Source organism: Gossypium hirsutum, chromosome D03 (assembly GCF_007990345.1).
Source record: "Gossypium hirsutum isolate 1008001.06 chromosome D03, Gossypium_hirsutum_v2.1, whole genome shotgun sequence".
Taxonomy (NCBI): Eukaryota; Viridiplantae; Streptophyta; class Magnoliopsida; order Malvales; family Malvaceae; genus Gossypium; species Gossypium hirsutum.
Window position 1 is genome coordinate 2,392,744 of NC_053439.1, and position 20,092 is coordinate 2,412,835.

General features: G+C 31.7%; 4 protein-coding genes across 11 annotated transcripts; 1 reads left to right on the forward strand and 3 right to left on the reverse strand.

The window, feature by feature from the left end:
- The first annotated feature begins 4,669 nt into the window (after positions 1–4,669).
- LOC107909321 (F-box protein At5g67140) lies at positions 4,670–6,428 on the forward strand. Its single transcript, XM_016836803.2, has 5 exons — positions 4,670–4,882; positions 5,013–5,159; positions 5,343–5,478; positions 5,961–6,059; positions 6,138–6,428. The coding sequence occupies exons 1-5, from the start codon at positions 4,794–4,796 to the stop codon at positions 6,336–6,338; spliced, it is 672 nt and encodes a 223-aa protein (XP_016692292.2). The 5' UTR covers positions 4,670–4,793; the 3' UTR covers positions 6,339–6,428.
- A 929-nt stretch (positions 6,429–7,357) lies between these two features.
- LOC107909320 (PI-PLC X domain-containing protein At5g67130) lies at positions 7,358–10,066 on the reverse strand. Of its 2 annotated transcripts, XM_041089576.1 has the most exons (9): positions 9,935–10,066; positions 9,672–9,837; positions 9,445–9,567; positions 9,095–9,232; positions 8,893–8,991; positions 8,494–8,797; positions 8,191–8,414; positions 8,030–8,116; positions 7,358–7,824 (listed from the first exon to the last, which is right to left on the reverse strand). In XM_041089576.1, exons 2-9 carry the CDS (start codon positions 9,795–9,797, stop codon positions 7,645–7,647), a joined length of 1,281 nt encoding a protein of 426 aa, XP_040945510.1. In that variant the 5' UTR covers positions 9,798–9,837; positions 9,935–10,066; the 3' UTR covers positions 7,358–7,644. The 2 variants fall into 2 exon arrangements, with proteins under 2 accessions (XP_040945510.1, XP_016692291.1); XM_016836802.2 differs by having other exon boundaries at positions 9,672–10,038.
- A 517-nt stretch (positions 10,067–10,583) lies between these two features.
- LOC107909318 (filament-like plant protein 7) lies at positions 10,584–14,720 on the reverse strand. 7 transcript variants are annotated; one of them, XM_041089574.1, is made up of 6 exons: positions 14,444–14,720; positions 14,196–14,325; positions 13,877–14,015; positions 11,445–13,728; positions 11,290–11,350; positions 10,584–11,211 (listed from the first exon to the last, which is right to left on the reverse strand). In XM_041089574.1, the coding sequence occupies exons 2-6, from the start codon at positions 14,292–14,294 to the stop codon at positions 10,768–10,770; spliced, it is 3,027 nt and encodes a 1,008-aa protein (XP_040945508.1). In that variant the 5' UTR covers positions 14,295–14,325; positions 14,444–14,720; the 3' UTR covers positions 10,584–10,767. The 7 variants fall into 7 exon arrangements, with proteins under 7 accessions (XP_040945508.1, XP_016692287.1, XP_016692290.1 ...); XM_016836798.2 differs by having other exon boundaries at positions 13,877–14,021; XM_016836801.2 differs by having other exon boundaries at positions 14,196–14,297; positions 14,444–14,705.
- A 1,852-nt stretch (positions 14,721–16,572) lies between these two features.
- LOC107907785 (rust resistance kinase Lr10) lies at positions 16,573–19,326 on the reverse strand. Its single transcript, XM_016835100.2, has 4 exons — positions 18,596–19,326; positions 17,949–18,052; positions 17,810–17,839; positions 16,573–17,730 (listed from the first exon to the last, which is right to left on the reverse strand). The coding sequence occupies exons 1-4, from the start codon at positions 19,270–19,272 to the stop codon at positions 16,625–16,627; spliced, it is 1,917 nt and encodes a 638-aa protein (XP_016690589.2). The 5' UTR covers positions 19,273–19,326; the 3' UTR covers positions 16,573–16,624.
- Between the last annotated feature and the right edge of the window lie 766 nt (positions 19,327–20,092).

Sequence of the window (20,092 nt, forward strand, 5' to 3'; positions counted from 1 at the left end):
ACTAAATCTCAATTTCTCTACTAATATAGGGACTAACAACATATGTTTTTGGTACTAAATGAAAATTATATATAATACTATTATATAAATAATAAAATTTACTTTAATTTTTGATGTTTAAAAATTTAATAAAAATAAAAAAAATATTTTAAAAATTAGAGGAAAAAAATAATATAAGTGAATATTAATGAATCTAGAATATACATTTACAAATATGAAAATATTTGAAACCATAAACATATTAAATTTAAACAAATATATATTAGATTATGGTAGATCCACTTTGTGGGTAAAAATAATTATGTAATAAATTTATAAAACAACGATATGAAAACTAGGTATGATTTTGGTTGAAATGGTAAAATTAGAAAATAAATTTCATAATGTCTTAGGTTCAAATCCCTTTCATGTACATGTAATTTTTAGATTTTATATAAAATTATTAAAAAAACCTTAAAAATAATATTTATTGTTTTGCATAAATAATGAATTTTTAGTAAATTCACAATTGAGTTGGAACATGGTTTATGAGTGACACCAACTTGGTCAAAATATTAAACAATGATATAGATAATAGTAAGACAATACATAGAATCAACTCGAATACGTCACTATTGAAAGTGGATACCTTTACAAGTTGGTGTTTTTGTAGAATAGAGTCAAGCAAAATAAACTGAAAAAATGACTCAAATCGAAGTGTTTGGACAATTTATGATATACAAGGTTACAAAATCTTATTCGAATTGAATTGAATTCTTTTTTTATTTAATTTATTTTTCTATGATATAAATATTTTATATTTAAAATAGTCAATTAACTTAAAATTTTTATATAAAAATATTTTTAGAAAAAATATATATAAGAATTATTGATTATTTTTATTTACTTGAAAAAAAAGAATCCATTTTAAAAATATTTATGAAAAAAAAACACTTGAAAACTTTAACAGCTAATGTCCAAAATCCATAAAACAAAGCATATTTTGTCAAATTAAGTCCAAAAACCGAAAATCAAAATTCATATGGAAAACCCAAAAATTTAATTGAATTAAACTATCACGGACAGTTAAAAAAATTTAAAAAACTCGACTGAATCGAACTAAACTTACCCTATTACATATAAAGATTTCTAACTTTGAATATATATTTCTTCAAATTTCTAGTGGTATATACTTGGAGTTGATATAAATGTTTATTCGAGAGAGCCTGAAACCATGAAAGAGCTCTTGAAATCCGTGACGAAATCACAAATTTTGTCGTAAGGGATCGAGATAAAGTTATAAATTTAAAGGGCAAGAACACAATGAAAATTGGTGTTTATGCAAACTATTCTCTCCTTGCTATCGCCCTTGCTCTTACTTGATTGATTAACTCAGAGTGTGCTTGATTGATTAGAAAAGTTGATGGATAGAAAAAGGGGATAGAAAAGTGAAAAGAAAATGAATTTTGAATATGTTGGGAAGGAGAGAGAGAGAGAGAGAGAGCCTTGTTTCTTCATAATGCATAAAAATAAATTATTCCAAATTAAAATGAATAAAGGAGAGGGTAGGATGGAATAAAGGAGAGGGTAGAATGGAAGGATAAAAAAATGAAAGAGTAGAAAAATATAAATACAAAAAAATATATAACTTTTTTATTGGTGTGCTTTGTAGGAAGGATGAAAAAATTGAAATAAAAAATAATTTTCTTTATGTTTATTGCTTGCTTGATAAGTGTTAAAAGTAATATATTTTGACATCATTCTTAATGTGTTTTTGAGATTATCCGATGTTAATTGTGAATTTTATATTTCTTATCCTTTAAATTCATGTTTTAATGCTTAATAGAGCACTTGGGAGTAAAAAGAGCGAAAAACAAGTGAAAATCGGAATGTCAGAGCAAGCTACAAGAGCTACATGGGTTGGACCATTCCACACGACCGTGTGACCCACACGGGTGTGTGGTAGACCATGTCGATTTCACGGGATTTCACACTCAACTTTGAAAATCGCGATTTTTTTATTTTTCGGGCATTCTAAAACGTATATATGACAAAAATAGGAAGCCAGAAGTGAGCCGCCATAGAATACTCAAGAAAACAATTCAAAAAACACCATTGAAGCCGACTTTGAAGTAGATTTTCGTCAAGATTGAATATTCTCATTTAATTTCTTAGGAGATTATCATGAGTTTCTTTATTTCTTTCTGTTATACTGTATCTTGAATGTTTCTATTTTTAAGTATGAACTAATTTTCTAAATACTTAGGGAGATGAACCCTATGATGGATTCTATCGTTTGATTTTTATTTTACACAATAAATATTTGGTTTCTTATTCTCAATTATGTGTGCTTAATTCTTGGTTTGATATTTCTAGAGTATTGATCCATGTTAGATATGTTTAAATCGAAGGTTGAATAGAGTTTATTTAAGATTAGATATTGCGTAATTGAGTGGAGTTGCATGCGATTCTAGAAATAGGATGACATAAATATATCGGATTAGAGTTAAATCTAATAGGGAATCCATAACACGAGTTAATGCGATAATAAGAGTTTTAAATAAAAAGAAATTTCAATTAATCAACCTAAAGTCAGTTGCTCTTATGCTCGAAAGAGATATTTGCATAATTTAGGAATTTCTACGGATCATGTTACTAAGTAAATAGTAACAGATAAACTCTAGGTGAATTCTTTTCTGGATATTGGTTCGCTTCTTGGTTTTTAATCAATTATTTTCTTGATTTGTTCTTTGTCGTGCTCGTTAGTTAATTTTAGTTTTAATCAATCACTCGAAATTATTCTGTTAAATAATAGAAAGACGGTAATGGCTAATACTTTTAGTTTTCGTGGGAACAATAGCTTTACTTACCGTAACTATACTATTAATTAATAAGTACACTTGCCTTAGTCAAATTTTTATTTAGTTCCGTGGACATCAATTGAGTCGAAAAATGAGAAAATAAAATGAAACTTTTAAAAAATTACACAGTTTTGATCTAACTTATATTCATCTCTTATTTTCTTTTCTCTTATTGTTCAAATTTCGAATGATCTGTTTTTATGCATTGAAAATGTTCTTCCCTATTATTTTTATTTCCTACCAAACACATTGAATTGTTTTATCATTCTTCACTCGACCAAGCACGCCCAAAATTGAGAGAGGAATGAATATTAGTTCAAAATATGTATTTTTTTCTTTCAAATTTTTAATTTTCTTCTCTCATTTTCTAACTCTATCAGACAATAAATGAAAAGAAAATTGATTATCTTTCTTATTAAACACGCCTATAAAAAGAAAAGTTATATTTTTATGGCTAAAATGACCTTTGATATTGAGCAAATTAATCACAATAAAAGAAGTAAAGCAATTTAATCTCTGTCAATTTCGAAAGTGAGTAAATAAGGACAATTAATTACAACATTAATATTTCTTTATTATCAATTTTACATAGTTTTGATTGGTATAATAACAAATTTAGCCCTCAAAATTTATTAATTGGTATCAATTAAAATGATGTACAATTAATTGTTCTTACTTACTCAATTTCAAAATTGACAGAGATTAAATTATTTCAATTTATCTCTTATAAAGAACAATTTATTCAATATCAAAATTAAAAAATCTTTATAATTTCTATCTTTTCAGTTAGCCAAAGTTGAACTTTTCCTGGTTAATGAATGTGGTAATTAGCCAATTTTGAAAGTTTTATTACTAATTTATACCAAAATCAAATTGACTGACAACTCAACATTTATTTTATGCCCCCCTCTAACTCTAAATTCATTATGCTCAAAATAATAATTTCAACCTACAATTTCTATATATATAATGACAAATCAAGGATTTTTGCTTACCATTTGTATTTATTTGTTTGATTAAGAATTGAAATAAAAACATGATACCATAAACCAATCATTATAAAATATAAATCCAAAATAATTTAAAATAAAATAACTTTAAACGAGATCATATATGACGAAAGTTAAATTAAAATAAATTTAAAATTTGAACAAAATTCACAAATAATTTACTCAAACTTTGATGATCAAAGTCTCGTGACCTTAATCTTACAATTTCAACCAAGGTCTCATTAATTATATATGAGATAAAGCAGCATTTAATCTACATTAATCTCTAAATTTGGTCAATATGATAACTCGATACTTTGAAATTACACCACGTCATCAACTAACAAATTATAATATTTTTAATAAAAAGTTAGGTGATGATGTGGCACAATATTAAATGTCTCATCGCATATCAACTTTGACAAAAAAATTGTCAAATTTAAAAATTAATGTAAAAAAATTTTAAATAGCCTTTATCACTATAAATAAATAATTGCTGATATCATTATTAGAAGCTTTATGATAATTGTCTACATAAATGACAACATTTTGAAAGAGAAATTTGAAGGATGATGATGATGATAAACATTAATACTGGGACCATTTCTTTGAATTAAACCATATAAAATTTCCATGTTTAATATTTGGAAAATGGAAATAAATATAATTAATTTTAATTTTAATAAAAAATAAATCTAAAACTTAACCCTAAACCAAAGAAATAATTATTTTTATTATTATTTAATCTTTTAGAATCTTACCCCAAATTTAAATATAGATTCTGAAGATCTAATTACTAAAATAATACTTTATTTTAAGCTAGAAGATGGAAGAAAATGATGAGAAAATAATGGCCACGTCTTATCTTACTTTTATATAAAAGTATTTTCAAAACATTTAATGACCATTTCATAGTTTCATATTGAACGTGCCTAAAGAGAAAATAAACTTTTCCTCTGATTATATGGAGCAAGAGGCAGAAATTGATTGTTTGCCGATTGACTTATTGGCTCATATATTCCTCATGATTACTTCTTTCACCGATTTAGCCCAGTAAGTTCCTTTTAGTATTATTATTATTATTATTGGGTTTTTTTTTTAATTTCTGGGTTTTCATTTTTTTTTTGGTTGTTGATGATGATGATGACCTTGAAATAGTTAATAATTATGGGTTATGGTATAGGGCAAGTGGGGTTTGTAGGAAATGGAAACAAGGGGTGAAACAGGCCCTTGCTAGAAGACAAACCCTGAGTTTTGCTGGTTTTAAAATGGATGATGATTCCACTGCTCGTCTTGTTCATCATGCTTATAGCCTCAAAGAACTCGATATGTACTCAATCTCTTCCCTTTCTTGATCATCTTTCTTAATATATATATCATGTTCATTCATCCAAATTCATGAACCACACAATTCATTATATGGACTTGTTAGAACTTGTAGTGAAAATCCATGGATTTTTTCTTCATTTGGAATTGTTTCTCAATTAGCATCAATTGATGCATTCCATGACAGTTCAAGGAGTCGTTGGGGTTGCCAAATTACTGACAATGGACTATGCCAAATTTCATTAGCAAAGTGTGTTAGCAGCTTGACATCTATTTCCCTTTGGGGTATCACAGGGATTACTGATAAAGGTGTTGTTAAATTGGTACGAGACAAATCTTCTTTTTTTTCATATGCTCAACATCCATGTTAAACGGATAAAAGTATCATGAAAGCTTCTATAAAATTCAGATTACATTTTGTCTCTTTTAACTCAAAAAATGAATGAATTAGTCCATGTTCGTTACATCAAAGAATAAACTGTTCTATTTTGTTAAAAATTTCATCATTCTACTGTTAAAAAACTGGTTTGACTAATGAAATAATCAAACAATTACACGTAACGTGCCACATGTAACTTATTCTAGTGTACAAGGACCAGTTCATAACAGTAAAAATTGATTTATTTGTTTAATGAAATGATCAATTTACTATTTGATCTAACATTTATGAACTAATTTGTCCATTTTTTGAATGGGAAGAGCAAAATACAATACTTATAATACAAGGGACTATGGTACTTTTACCTGTTAAACGCATATCTGGACATGCTCACACTTTTGCCTCAAATGGAATTATCTGAAACAGATAACAAGAGCCAATTCCTTACAACATCTAAACGTTGGAGGTACATTCATTACAGATGAATCCTTATCCGCCATTGCAGATAGCTGTCCACGATTAAAGGTGAGTAACATATCGATTTATTCATCAGAAATCATCCGAGATACTGAATGTGTTTGGTCATAACTATCTAATCTACAGAGTATTGTCCTATGGAGTTGTCGTCAAGTGACAGAAACAGGGCTGTTTGTACTTGTAAGTAAATGTCGGAAACTAGAGTCAATCAATGTATGGGGTACAAGAGTTCCTCTAGATTGTTTCATTGGATTGCTTACTATCCGTCCAGCTCTTCAAATAAAACCACAAGGTTTGCCCTTAAATGTAATGTTACCTGTCGTTTAAGCTGTTCATTTTAGTGAATCATTGCATTGACAAGAACATTGCCTGTAAATATCACCTTCTATGATTTTCAGTAAATTATATTATATGAAATTATGATTCCATAAATTAAAAGTTTGTATTCTAACAGCATAGATTCTACTTACATTCCATAAAATAATGCCTGAAATAGAAGCATATATCCACTATGATGTCTAAGTACGTGAGACCTCTAAATTATATAGGTGAAAATACCCGCAAAGTCCCTTTATAGGGACTGAATCAAATTAATGGTAAAAGTATCATAGAAGCCCTTGTACTAGAGTTAGATTGCATTTTGCCCATTCTACTAAAAAAATATGCAAATTAGTATCTGTACATTAGATCAAAGAACAAATAGGTCCTTTTGTTAATAATTCCATCCATTTCTGCTGTTAAAAACTGATCCTTATACGCTAGCATGAGATACATATAACACACCACGTGCCACTTGTTGATTATTCTGTCAGCCACACCAGGTTTTAATAGCACAGATGGATGAAATTTTTAACAAAAATGACCAATTTGCTTTTTGATCTTACATACAAAGACTAATTTGCCCATTTATTGAGTAAAGGGGACAAAATGCAATATGACTCCTAATACAAGGGCCTCCATGGTACTTTTAGCTCATACTAGTTCATGTATTATTAAAAAGAATCAAATAAGGTCAAATTGGAACAGAATTAAAATTTATTGCTTAAACAATGACAGATTTTTTTTAATTACAATTCAACCCCAAACAAAATATTTCATCCATAGAATCATAAAAAGCTTTCAAAGTTCAAGTCTATTTGACCTTATTTGATTCTTTTTAATAGTATAGGGGCTAAATTGATCCATTTAATAGTAGAGGGGCTAATTTGATATGATCCTACAGTAGAGGGACCTACCATGTAGGTTCACCAAATTATATAAAGTAGTAGTGATATTGATGAAGGAAACTTGATAAGAAAAATAATGCACATATCCACTATGATGTTTAGGTAAATCATATACTATAGTGAAGCAAATCGCATACCTGAAATTGCTATTTGGTACATTTCAAGTCTCTGTCTAGGCCACTTCCTAAATCAGGTTCACATACAAACCATTTAATTTTGCCTTAACAGAAGAATCTTTGTTTATAATAAAATTGTATTCATTCTAACAAGCATTCCTTGACCTTCTACCAAATATGGCAGGGTGTTGTATACTAAGCCTTAAACTCGAAAAATTTGCGTACTAAGAAATATTATAGGCCCTCAGTAAAAGTGTAGATGCTATCCTGAAAAACTATCTATATTTCTAGTCACAATAAAAACAACATCCATGGAATAGAAAAGAACCCGATAGCGAATTGATTAGGATAATAGATTGTTGAAGCGGATTTCGAGAATTGAACAGATCCAGAAAAGCTTCCGGCAGTATTGGTCATTGGACTTGAAGAAGGCATTGTAATGTTCTTGCAAGATCCAAATGGTGCTCCAGCCTACATAAGAACAAGACAGGTTCAGAAAATGGGATTACGTCATTATAAGAAATTGACCTGTTTTCGATGAAATGCTAGCTTCTGAACTAAACCACCCAAATCCCATCATTATTGGTGAACCATAAGCCCTCAAATGACTTAACTGATAATCGGAACTAAAGTTGTCAATGCTTTCCGAACAAGTAAATTCAGTTTTATGACAAACCTGGCAAGCAGCAATTGTATTACATCCACATAATCTTTGGCCATTCATGCTATCCAAATCATAGAAAACACCGCCTCCATCACTCCTCTGCACGACGTATCTCGTGTTAGTGCTTTGCATATTTTACAACAAATATATATTATAAAGTAACAATCGAATACCATGTAGAAGTTGACTGCTAAAAAGTTTGGCATCATACTCCCTGCTGCTTTGAAGCAGGTGCCGATCATGTCAGCTAGTCGTGCTGAATGCTCTTTGCAAGCTTCGGTTTCAACCGGGTAACTTGGGAAATAATTCATGAGGAAAAGAGAAGCGCTTTTTGAATTGAGTGGCCGTGATTCTTTTCTATTCGGGCATGAGCCTGGCTTTACCCCTGGATCTCCAGCTGAAACCCGAAATACCATGAGGGCATTATTTCAACACAATATGAAGCTAGAAAAAAGTATCATATGTATAATCGTTACCTTCATTTTCTAATATGTACTTCCACTGGTAAGCAATCCCTTCCTCTGCTTCCTTCGAGGCAACCGAGGTGAAAACCAAAAGCCTGTGATTAGCTTGCACCATTTCGTTCACAGTAGGCCAATCTTCACCCTTTTTTGGCATCTTCGACACCGGAAACCAATACTTATCCAAACCAGCATTTACAAAAAGGCTACTCAGTCCTTTTGGCGTGTGCACATAGTCCTCAATTACAATTGTTACAATCTCCGATGGATTCTGACTCAAAAATGTTTCCACTTCCCTCAAGGTGTTAATTGCAGGTTGCTGAATAAAGATCCAAATGAACATATCACAAATTGTCTCGAAAAAACTGGAAAATTAAAAATTAAAAAGAAGAAAGAAACCAGCAGGCATATTACAAAGGCAGTGAAGTTGAAGCATTGTCCCCGGAACGAATGACAGAGCCAAATATCGTCATTAAAATCGTACATGTCCAACATCAACCCCCTCACTCCATTCTAAAGAAAATGTGCAAAATAGCAAATAAGTTCATCTGGTTCTTTAAGAACACAAGAGACAAGCAGATCATGTAAATGAAACAGAATATAAAAGCAAACACACCATCAATTGATTAGTGACAGTGTCTTCTTGATTGTAAAATGTCAATCTTTGAACACCTTGTAAAGATGGAGCATCCACTATACTGAAGGAATTGTGGGTCATCAACCATGAATATTTGTTGAAAGGCAAACCACCAACCTGTCCCCCAAAAACATGAATTGTTAAAACCCCATCACCAACATACACTTAAATTGAAAGCAAGGAACTTTTCTCACCAAAAAGGAAGCAAATTTACACTATAATGGCTAAAAATACAAACACCCCATCAACAATTTGCTTAAACCCCATCAGAAAAACATACATTGAAATTGAAAGCAAGGAGCTTTTTATCACAAAAAAGAAAACCTTACAATGGAAGTGGGCATAATAGCTTGGCCTCTGGTACAAAAAGGTTGACTCTTGCCCAAAGATGGGCAATTCCCACAATAAAGACCCGGACCACAATCTGTAGCTTGGGAACATGAATCAAGCAACTGCACCCATAAAATGAAATGAAAAATCCCTACCAAATTAAGCTCAAAACTGTAGGGATCATAGATAAAAAAGGGAAAAAAGGAACAATAAAGGAGAAAGGAACCTGGCAATTTCCATTGAAACAAGCAGTGTAAACGGTGATGAAGAAAGAGAAGAGTAACAAAAACAAGTACCCAATTGCAGCTGTGACTCTGCATAAGCTAAGGTAATCCGTCCAACACGCCAACATTATTGTTGTAAATTTCGGTTCTGTTTCTGCTTATGCAGAGCTCGAGAAAAAAAAAGCAAACAAAAACGAAGAAGCGATACTGAGATTAATAAACAAAAAAAAAATTAAAAATTAAAAGGTAAAGAGAACATTTTTACTGTGGATATGAAGGTGACAATGGAGGACAACAAAGGTTTTTGGACACTTAAGGCGGGCTTTTTGGTGCTTTCACCTTTAATTTTTCTCTTATTTTAAGGTGATGATGATACTTTGGTATTCTTACACTTTTCTCTTTCTTTGTTTTGTCCTGTTTTATTTTTTATTTTTTATAACCAAGTTCCGAGTATTTTTAATTTGGATTAAAAATGTAATCTTTTTTAAGTTTAAATTATTCTGAGTTTAGATCGAAATTTTGACGGTTTATATGAAATTAAATTATCTTTTTATATTTTATAGGACTCTTTGAGGATTAAAAAGTTTGATAACTGGTCTATTATTTTCTTTTTTTTCCTTTTAAAAATTGAGGACTGCCCTGCTTTGGAAGGTTATAGTGGCAGTGCCCTTCACATGGTGGGGTAGGTTACCTCTATTGAGGGACATTCATTTAAGCTTATCATTTGTTTGAAATATGGTGCTTTTGTTTTTCATCTTTTGCCCCTTGAAAGGAAATTGGGATTTAGAATTAATGCTTAATTTATTAAGCTTTAAATACATGCTTAAACGCATTCGAACTCATTGGACTTACGGCTGAACAGACTTGTTTAAGTAATTGAAAGGTAGCTTTGCTTTTGTTTGTAGGAAAGAAGCTGAAAAGTAAAGAATATACCATTAATGAAACACTTACGTGCATGATCAACCCAGAATAAATCTCACTTAAACAAATAATAAACGGCCCTTTAGCTTTTAAGTAGTATAAGCATCACTCGATCTACATTTTCACTTTCGTGTAATTAGTTGATTCATGCGATTAGTCGTTAAAAACTTGAAATCCTCAACATCGAAAACCCTTTCCTTGGAAAAGCTTTTTCCATAATCTTCCACCTTGTTTTTGTTTAGGAACAATAGCTAAAGATTTGGCTGCAGCTTTATTGTCTTCCTGGTGTTTGTTTTGATTTAAAACGAGGGTATTTTCTGTAGGCGCTATCGGTGTCGTCCCATTAGAGACGAATGCAGAACCGGGATTGCCTTTTCCGTTGGCTTTATCCTCACTTATCATCTGATCTAATAGAGAGGATCTTCGGCTATTCAACTTTGTCCATGTTGGAGTTGGAATAGTTGATGTTGTTGGAGAAACAATTTCGGTTCGAGTGGTGATAACGTTGTCAAACAGGGATGCTTTTTTTGGAGATGCCAATGCTTTTAACTGCTTTCCCAAGTTTAGTATAGTCTCTTCGCACTCGGCTAACTTTTCGGAAGCAGCCCGAATCTCACAGTTCTGCCAATGATCAAGAGTGAACATATTTTTCATTTTACAAATAAAGAACAGAGTATAAACAAGAAGATATGAACTTACAGTTCGAATCTGATTCCCATCCTGCTCGACTTCGGAGCTCGGTATTTCGTTTTCCGTCACACTAAAGGCAAGAAGACATCATTTGCATAAGACTCAACACCGCACACAAAATTGACCACAACAATGACCGTGATATTAGGTTTGAAAAGCAATACCTGTCAAGGCATGTGGTCACCAACTCTTCATGGCATTCATTTTGTTTGTATTTGGTCAAGGTACGCTGTTTATCGAAGATTTCGTTTGTCCTCCACTTCGGTTTTTCAACTTGCCTTTCAGTCATTTCCTCTGCTTTTCTTGATGTATGCAACTCCGCCTGCAATGTCTCAATGGTTTTTTCAGATTCCTCGAGTTGATTTAACAGAGAGTTACTCGCGTTAGGCTCTTTCTTTTGAATGAAGTTCTTGTCCTCATTGTTGTAAGGAGTGGTTAGGTGAAATTTATCAACAATCCCAACTTCTGAATCACTTTCACTTTGAGATTCATCCCAATCGAAATGGCTTTTAATTGCATCTCTCATGCTCGAAACATCTTGAAGGGAAAAGCAATGATTAATGATCCAGTCGAGAACTGAAGTTAATTCTTCGGTAAATTTGTTGAGGTCTGTTTTTCCATTCAACAAATCATAACAAGCTTGCACAAATTGCTCTAAAACAGCACCGAGTTCCAAAGTTTTCCATTGGAAAACTCGAACTACGTAGCCTGAAGCTGTTTCGGAGTGCTTGTACGAGAAAGAATCCCTACTCTTCTCGGACATGGTCTCAGGGATATTATAATCCGTTGACGGTAAGTTGATTCCTTCAATTAGCTCAATTATCTTGCAAATTGATTTACAAGAATCAGGATGAAACTGCGGGTTGCTATTCTCTTCTGAGCAGATATTAACATCGGCATCCTCGTTACATGAATCCACTTTCAAAGAACTGTTCGACGGTTTCCATGACACGTAGCTACTAATACAAGACAGATCAGAGGAACCGGGACGGTCTGAACCCTCTTTTTCGTCAAAACTTTCAGCAGTGTTCGGAGAGGTCATGCAGGCCAAAGCTTTTCGAATATCCTCAAGTATTTCATTCGGGTTTCTTTGAGTTGCACGGCTTTGCTCAAAGATCACTTTCGTTATGTCCTCTATCCTACGGGGAACTTTGTTAAGCAACTGACTTTTGGGCTTCATTTCATTGTTCAACATGCTATGGTCACACGGACTGTCAGGAACAAGGACTATCTCCTTTCCATTCGGTTCAGTTTGTAATGGTCTGAGCTTCCCATTACCTTGATCCAAAGAAACATGAGAACTTCCAGACAGTTTATCAACAGAGACTAAAGCTAATTTTTCCATTTCAACAAAGTCATCCATCAGATTTATTTCTGAAGACACAACAGTTTTGTGTGACAACGACTTCTTTAATTGTCCATTCCTTAAATGCTCGAGTTCAGAAATCAGTGCTGAAGCCCCGGATTCCGCACTGCTAGCTTTATCATCTATGCCAACATCCGACATTGATGCCAACAGTGAACTGTTCCTGGTTGACTCATCGTTTGGCAGACTTTTGGAGGATTCTTCGAACTGTGACTCAACATCCGAGAATTTGGTAGCAGCGCGTGCATACATGGCTCTTGCCAATTGAAGTTCGCTTGTTTTGCTATTAAGGGCTTCCATGAGAGCCTTATTTTCTTCTTCCATGGCATGCAACTGCTCAGTTAGGATGTTAATCTTCTTGCTCGGGATGTCCGAATAATCAACTATGGGGTCAAGCCTGGGACTGGTAGGACTAGTATTCAATTTTCTCCTCCTTATTTCAACGGAGTCCTTTCCCAACATTTCAGCTTCATCTTTCATCTTAGCCAAAGCAGCAGGACCCGGCAACCGTTTCCGGACTAAGAGACGCAGCCGTTGACATTCCGATTCAAGCTTAGCAATTTTCTTCACATTTTCTAAACGTTGCTTGCTTGTTGCTTCCGCCGTTCGACGATTGAATTCTCTCTCTTCATTCCTGATCTCAACTTCTTTCTCGAGCACTCTAACCTCGTATATCAAAGCAGCATTATCCTTTTCCATGGATTGTAATCTCGCCATTAGTGCATTGAAATCGGTCTCGACCCGAGCCCTTTGCTTGTTTAAATCATCAATCATTTTTTCCTTTGCCAAGAGAGCCTTACTAAGATTAGTATTCTCAACACCTAATTTATTAACCCTTTTACTAGTCTCAGCCAACTTCTCCTCTAAACCCTTCCCCGATTTCTCGAACTCCTTCGAAACACTCATCACTGCATCGCGAATCCTTCGCTCCTGCTCTTCTCGAACGAACCGGAGTTGCCGCATGCATTCCTTGAGGGCCGCATCTAAATGTGTTACCCTTTCTTCACTCGCAACTCTCCGCTGCAATGCTTCATCCAGTTTTTCCTTTAAAGAAGTTGCCTCCGATTCTGCCTTCTGCCTTCCTGGTTCATAAAAAAAAAAAAGAAAACCCACCATTAACTAAAAAACTATATAACATATACATATATGTATATGTATATGTATATGTATATGTATATGTATATGTATATGTATATGTATATGTATATGTATATGTATATGTATATGTACCTGCAATAGCTTGCAGTGCCATATTTTTATGTTCCTTCACAAGTTCATCTTTGTAATTACAGTCACAAAGAGCAGAGGCAAGCTTTTCATTTAAGATTTTCAGCTCATTCTCTAATTCCTTTTTATCAGCAACAAGAATCTGCATCTGAGAAAAATACCAGTTAAATTTCAGTGCAATCAAAACTATCCCAAAGTATAAATTATTCACTAATTATGGCTAATAAGTTCAAGTTGAAGAAAAACCCAATTTACAGCATCAAACACCGTTAATTTCTGGAGAAAGTTTATTGAAAACAATCAAACGTTTCATTAACTTTACCTCCTCTTCATTGCCTTTCTGGGAAATGTTTAGTTTGTCAGTACCAAGAATGATCTTCTCTGTGGATTTTTTCCTCCATAGCCAGATTTTTTGGTCCATTTTCTGGGAAAATGTACTTCAACACAACAAGCTAGTGCAATGTAAACTCGTTACATGCATGATGTTGATGCCAACAGATTGGAAAAAGAAGAATGAAGATGCTCAAAAAGAAATATGTTGAGAAAATGATAAGGTCAATGTGTGTTTACCTTTAATGGTGAGTGGAGTAGTGTGGTTTTCTTTAAGTATCTTAAAACTCCTGGAGAAGAAAGCAGGGGGAAATGTGAATTATTAAAAACGAAAACGTGGGATGTTGGGATTTCCACCGACAGTGTTGAGTGGAACGAAGAAGGAGATGAGGAAATCTATGTAAGCATAAAGAAGAAAGAGAAAGTGAATGTGTTTGGTCTAGTGGAAAAGTAGACTGGGAAAAGTGTGAAAGAGAGAGAACGAAGGAAAAAATTTGCCTTTTGCCCAAAGTAAAGTTGTTCATGTCTGGGTTCGAGTTTTTGAGTTACATTAGAAGAAAATTTAAATTAAATTTGATAATTCTTGAGTTAAAACTCACTAATTGAATTTGTGGTTTCGAGTTAAATACTAATATATGAAAACGATTTATAAGTTTTAGCCATTTTTGCATTTTTTAATATATATTTTAAATATTTTTATACTATTAAATTACGTTATTATTCTTATATATATATATTATTCACTTAACTTTAATTATTAAACTCGAACTCGAGTCTAAATATAAATTTTATTTATATCTGGTTATATTTATAAATAAATTAATTTAAACATATTTTAAGTCTATTCATAATATTTTTATTCTCATAAATTTATGTCATTTTTAATTATAGATATTTCTATTATTAATTTTAATCATAACAACTTAACATATTTTTTATAATTATTAAAGAATTCTTCACATTAAAAGATTAATGAAAAAGGAATTGGTAAAATAATTGCCAAAATGTTCAATTATTAATACTTTATTATTTTTTCAATATTTACTTTTTTGAAATAAAGTATTTATTTTTTTAAAAATTAGTTGTGGCTTGAGTTACTGTAATTTTTTTTTTGAAAAATAATACAACATATATATATACTTGTTAATTATATTAAGGCTTAATTCAAAAAATATCCCCTAAACCATACCCATTTTTTATTTTTATTTTTAATATTAACATTTAATATTTTTATTTTTTCCCTTTCGAATTAAAAAAAAAGTCAAATATCGTTGACATGGCAGTCTCTGATTGGTTAATTTTTTTTCTCCTAACAGTGTCAACTTTTGGGATAAAATGGGTAAAGGGAAGTTAAAATTGACCAAAAAAAAGTTTTTAAGTACCATTTTAAAAAGAGGAGTATAATTTAGGAGATATTTTTTTGAATTAATAAATGACATGTAGCCACCATAACCGTTGGGAAATATCATGGTTTAATTAACAAAATATCCTTGCATCACACTCTATCACCCTCAAAGAGTAAACGCTATTACTGTACTCAAGACAGCTCCCTATGACATTGTTTGTACCTACTATGCTCATTCTCTTAAATAATAAAGATGTTATACATTTAAATATTCTCGAACTCATAAATTAAAATAACACGAGCTCGTGTCATTTTATGTCAATTGAACTTTGATAAAATTTGATAAATGAATTCGAACTTCTTTCATATAAGTATAACATAAATAATAAAAATATATCATTAAATCGTATCAAATTGAATTACTTTTAAATTTAAATATAAAAAAATTTTGAAATTAAATTACCATCAATAATCTTTTTGTATTTAATTTGCTTTTGATTTATTCACAACTAAATTTTGAGTTAAATTATATCAAACTTTTAAATAGACAAATCTCTCTTAACGCTATTTTCTCCGTTCATAAGATTTAAACCTGATACTTTTCAAACTAATTTGTAGTCAATTATCATTTTTTCGAGAGAAGAAATTTTGATTAAACTTGTTATACCTAATCACCTCGTTTAAGCCTGAAGAGACCTCGCCATCATCAAGGTTAACCACTTCGATTAGGGTAATCCCAATCAAATTAGCAATTAATAATACTCCCTTTATTCCAATAAATTCATCACATTTTGTGTTTTAATGTTAATAAAATTTAACTTTGATCTCTCTTTTTTTAAAAAAAAATTATTATGAATAAAAATCTGAAAAAAAAAACATATTCTAAAACCTTTCAATTAAATAATTTTATAAAATTTAATTAATTAAAATTTTGTAAATAATTTAAATTAAGTTTAAAAAAATTTGCCCAAAAAAATCCTGTGGCATTAATGTAATTGGAGAAGACATATGTGTTGCATAGGAAGCAATTTTTTTTTATTTTTTATTTACTTTTCCAAGTTTAAACTACATTAAAGCTAATTATAATCAACTAAGGTGGATTTAGTAAAATAATCTTCAGTACTGCTTGATGATTCAAGAAGAAGTTGATATGGTTTTGGAGGCATTTCAAGAAATTTGATATTTGTGTCGAGTATTTCCAGTACTTTGCTCATTGAAGGACGATCGGTAGGTTTCATTTGTATACACCAAAAGGCTGCTATTATCATCTTCGTCACAATTGTCTTTTCGGTACTTGTCAACGGAGCATCTCCCAACTCTATATCCTCTCCTTGATTGAATCGATCATAAACCCATGAGGGGAAGTATGTTTGGCTCGAGTGTTCAACGAATTCGTTTAAATTCTTCCTCTTTCCTATCATTTCCATTAATAACATTCCAAAACTATACACATCGGCTTTATACGAGATGCCTCCGATGTTTTTGTAAACCAACTCAGGAGCAATATATCCTAATGTACCTCGTGCTGCTGTGAGAGATACAATGATGTCATCTACTGAATATAATTTTGCAAGACCAAAATCTGAAACTTTTGGTACAAAGTTCTCATCTAGAAGAATGTTGTGCGGCTTGATATCGAAATGTAGAATTTGTGTATCACATCCTCGATGTAAGTATTCAATCCCTCGAGCCACCCCAATTGCAATTTCAAACGTTTTCTGCCAACTTAATGTAATTTTATCTTCTCCACTGAATATAATTTTATCGAGAGATCCATTTGGCATGAAGTCATATACAAGAGCTTGTTTTGATCCTTCTACGCAAAACCCAACAAGTTTCGCTACATTAACATGATGAATCCTCCCTATCGTAGCAACTTCACTAATGAAATCTTGACCGTTTGTTTTAGCTTTGCCCAATAGTTTCACTGCCACAAGATGATTGCTTCGAAGTTTTCCCTTGAACACTGAACCATAGCCTCCTTCACCTAATTTATCTTTAAAACCTTTAGTAATTCTTTTTATCTCATTATAAGAATACCTTATAGGCATTAAATTATTCTGACTTCGAAGAAACTCTTCAATTTTATCATCCGCAGATAAATGCCTCCTTTGCCATTTATATGTAACCAATGCAATCAAGCAAATTATGCCCAACAATGTTCTTGGTATCAGAACTCCACCTTTTTAAAAAAAATATATTATTTTTAACTGATACATAACATTTTAATATTTAAAATTTTATTAGAAATCAAAGCGTACCTGTTACCATCAATGAGGTAGTGTATGATGCTGTCATAAAATAAAAATAAAAATCATTTGTACATAATAATGGAACATACACTTTAAACTCTAAATTTTAATTAATTAAAAAATTAAAAAAAAATAAGAACACACATACATGGAGGTGTGTTTTGAGTGTTAGAGGCTAAATGAGGGCCATTGAAAAGGTAGTGTATAAAGCTTTCCAAATAAATTACCAAACCATACCGCAACGATGACAACCTTCAATATTCAACCAATATATACAAATATCATAATCCAATCAATAAAATAAAATATCTTCACCAAAAATTATTAATAAAATAATATTAATATAGTTTATTACACATTTAATTCTAAATTTCATTCCTGCAATTTATAAAAATTAAGAAACTAGTTCTATTGAGTAATATTGTTAAGCTTAAATAAATGAGGGATTAAATTTTAATTGTACAAATACTGCAAGGACTTGAAGCACAATTTAACCTTTTATATGTAATGAATTAGAAAAAAAATCAACGATTCAATAATTTATATGCAACAAATTAGTAAAAATCAACTGTTGAAGTTTATGTGTTTACCCGCAATTAAATTATTTTGACAATTTAAAGTAGAAGAACTAAACTATAGATGAAATTCATAATTAAACCACTATTGCAAGTTGAAAAGAAGTGAAAATTACTTTTTGTTAAGATTTATCGAAGGAGTTATTCTTATTATTATTTTGACTAATTTCCCAATCTCATAAAGCAAATATAATTTGAAAGGCTGATTAAAAAATCTCACATATGTACGATGAAAAATCCTTGATCATCCTCGCAGCTCATATTGTAATACCTCCATGACATTTCGAACCCCTTCGATAGCTTTTCGTACACGTCTGATGTCGGCAACCCTAAGATGTTCCGAAAATCACCAGGAACACGGGCTACGACTGTGCAAGATGGATCGAACTCGCTTGGCGGCGTACGTCCGACTAAAAAATAAAAGTAACTCTGTTGGCTAGAAGATGAACCGCTACCGTTGATGCAACGAGAGGCATCGATATAAATCCGAGATTCCATTAGTGTCATACAGTTCACTATATACATGAATTGAAAATCAATTGTTTCAATCATGTATTGATCACAACTAGAACCAGATAAAGGAAAGGAACTAAGAGGAATGGAGCAATTGTTTGTATCAACCAAGCTCGGATCGACAAATCGTATCGTGTAATCGGAATACGATATGTTTTGGACATAGAATTTCTCTTGTTCGATGATCAAAACTACGCGGTCGGTACTGTTCTCACAGTCTAATTCGAACCTCGGATCACCACAATTGCGGGGTTGAGACTTTAGTCGAAATGGGTAGCCGATGGTAAGGTTTCCGCACCGCAAAGGGGCGCAATCATCATTTGCACGTACGATAGCAATTAGGGCCAAGAGGGAAATTAAGGGAAGTTGTGGTTTGAGATTCATGAAAGCTTTTGGTGTAGAAGAAGATAATAAAAAATGGAGTAGTTAAAGTATGGTACTACTAATGCAACAAAAGTTATGGTATTAATAAGGGAAACCAAGTTCTCCTTTGAAAAATCAAAAGTAGCAATAGTTAACGTAAAAATAGTTGGCAAAAAACATAAAAAGTCAAATGTGTGGAAAATAAGTTAGAGACTTTAAAAAAAAAAAAATCAAGAAATAAGTGCAAGAGCCCCCTTTGTTGACTGTCCATTAAAAATGCCCTCCTTCCTGTAACACCCCTTACCCGTATTCGACACCGAAATAGGGTACGAGGCATTATCGGAGTTTACTAATTAATTTTTAGACATTTCATTTTTATCTAACATTTATATTTATAACCAATCAAAATCAAAATATTAATGAGCTAACGTTAACCAAATTAACTTATACACGCCATAATAACCAAAATCAAATCATCCAAAACTACCGATAGAACCAATGGATAATGTGATATATCTCCAACAAGCTTCCGATAATCATTTCAAAGCATCTAATAACTATACATATTACCAATAATAATTCAGTTCTAATATAAAACACACATATATATAATATTCATTACCAAATAGCATTCACTTCAATTGAAATTAAACAAAATATAGTTCATACGAACTTACCAGGCCAAATTGCAGAAATACCAAAATTTACGAACATTTTAGAAATTTTCTATTTTTCTCGAATTTCCATCCAATCTTGATTTAAATTAAAATTTTATTCAATTTACTACTTTAAATAATAAAACAATTCATTTTATACAATTTGGTCACTTTTTTGACATTTT

Bases quoted from the DNA above. Each gene is read 5' to 3' on its own strand.
- LOC107909321 (XM_016836803.2), top strand. From the start codon at position 4,794: ATGGAGCAAGAGGCAGAAATTGATTGTTTGCCGATTGACTTATTGGCT. The intron at 5,479-5,960 runs GTACGAGACAAA...TATCTGAAACAG, and splicing joins ATAAAGGTGTTGTTAAATTG to ATAACAAGAGCCAATTCCTT. The intron at 6,060-6,137 runs GTGAGTAACATA...TCTAATCTACAG, and splicing joins ATAGCTGTCCACGATTAAAG to AGTATTGTCCTATGGAGTTG.
- LOC107909320 (XM_041089576.1), bottom strand. From the start codon at position 9,797: ATGTTGGCGTGTTGGACGGATTACCTTAGCTTATGCAGAGTCACAGCT. The intron at 8,992-9,094 runs GTGTGTTTGCTT...CATTTTCTTTAG, and splicing joins CTGTCACTAATCAATTGATG to AATGGAGTGAGGGGGTTGAT. The intron at 8,415-8,493 runs GTAACGATTATA...TTCGGGTTTCAG, and splicing joins GTACATATTAGAAAATGAAG to CTGGAGATCCAGGGGTAAAG.
- LOC107909318 (XM_016836798.2), bottom strand. From the start codon at position 14,294: ATGGACCAAAAAATCTGGCTATGGAGGAAAAAATCCACAGAGAAGATC. The intron at 14,022-14,195 runs GTAAAGTTAATG...TATTTTTCTCAG, and splicing joins AGAAAGGCAATGAAGAGGAG to ATGCAGATTCTTGTTGCTGA. The intron at 11,212-11,289 runs GTAAGTTCATAT...GATCATTGGCAG, and splicing joins ATGGGAATCAGATTCGAACT to AACTGTGAGATTCGGGCTGC.
- LOC107907785 (XM_016835100.2), bottom strand. From the start codon at position 19,272: ATGAATCTCAAACCACAACTTCCCTTAATTTCCCTCTTGGCCCTAATT. The intron at 18,053-18,595 runs GTGAGATTTTTT...TGAATATTGAAG, and splicing joins GGATTTTTCATCGTACATAT to GTTGTCATCGTTGCGGTATG. The intron at 17,731-17,809 runs GTACGCTTTGAT...TTTTTTAAAAAG, and splicing joins TACCTCATTGATGGTAACAG to GTGGAGTTCTGATACCAAGA.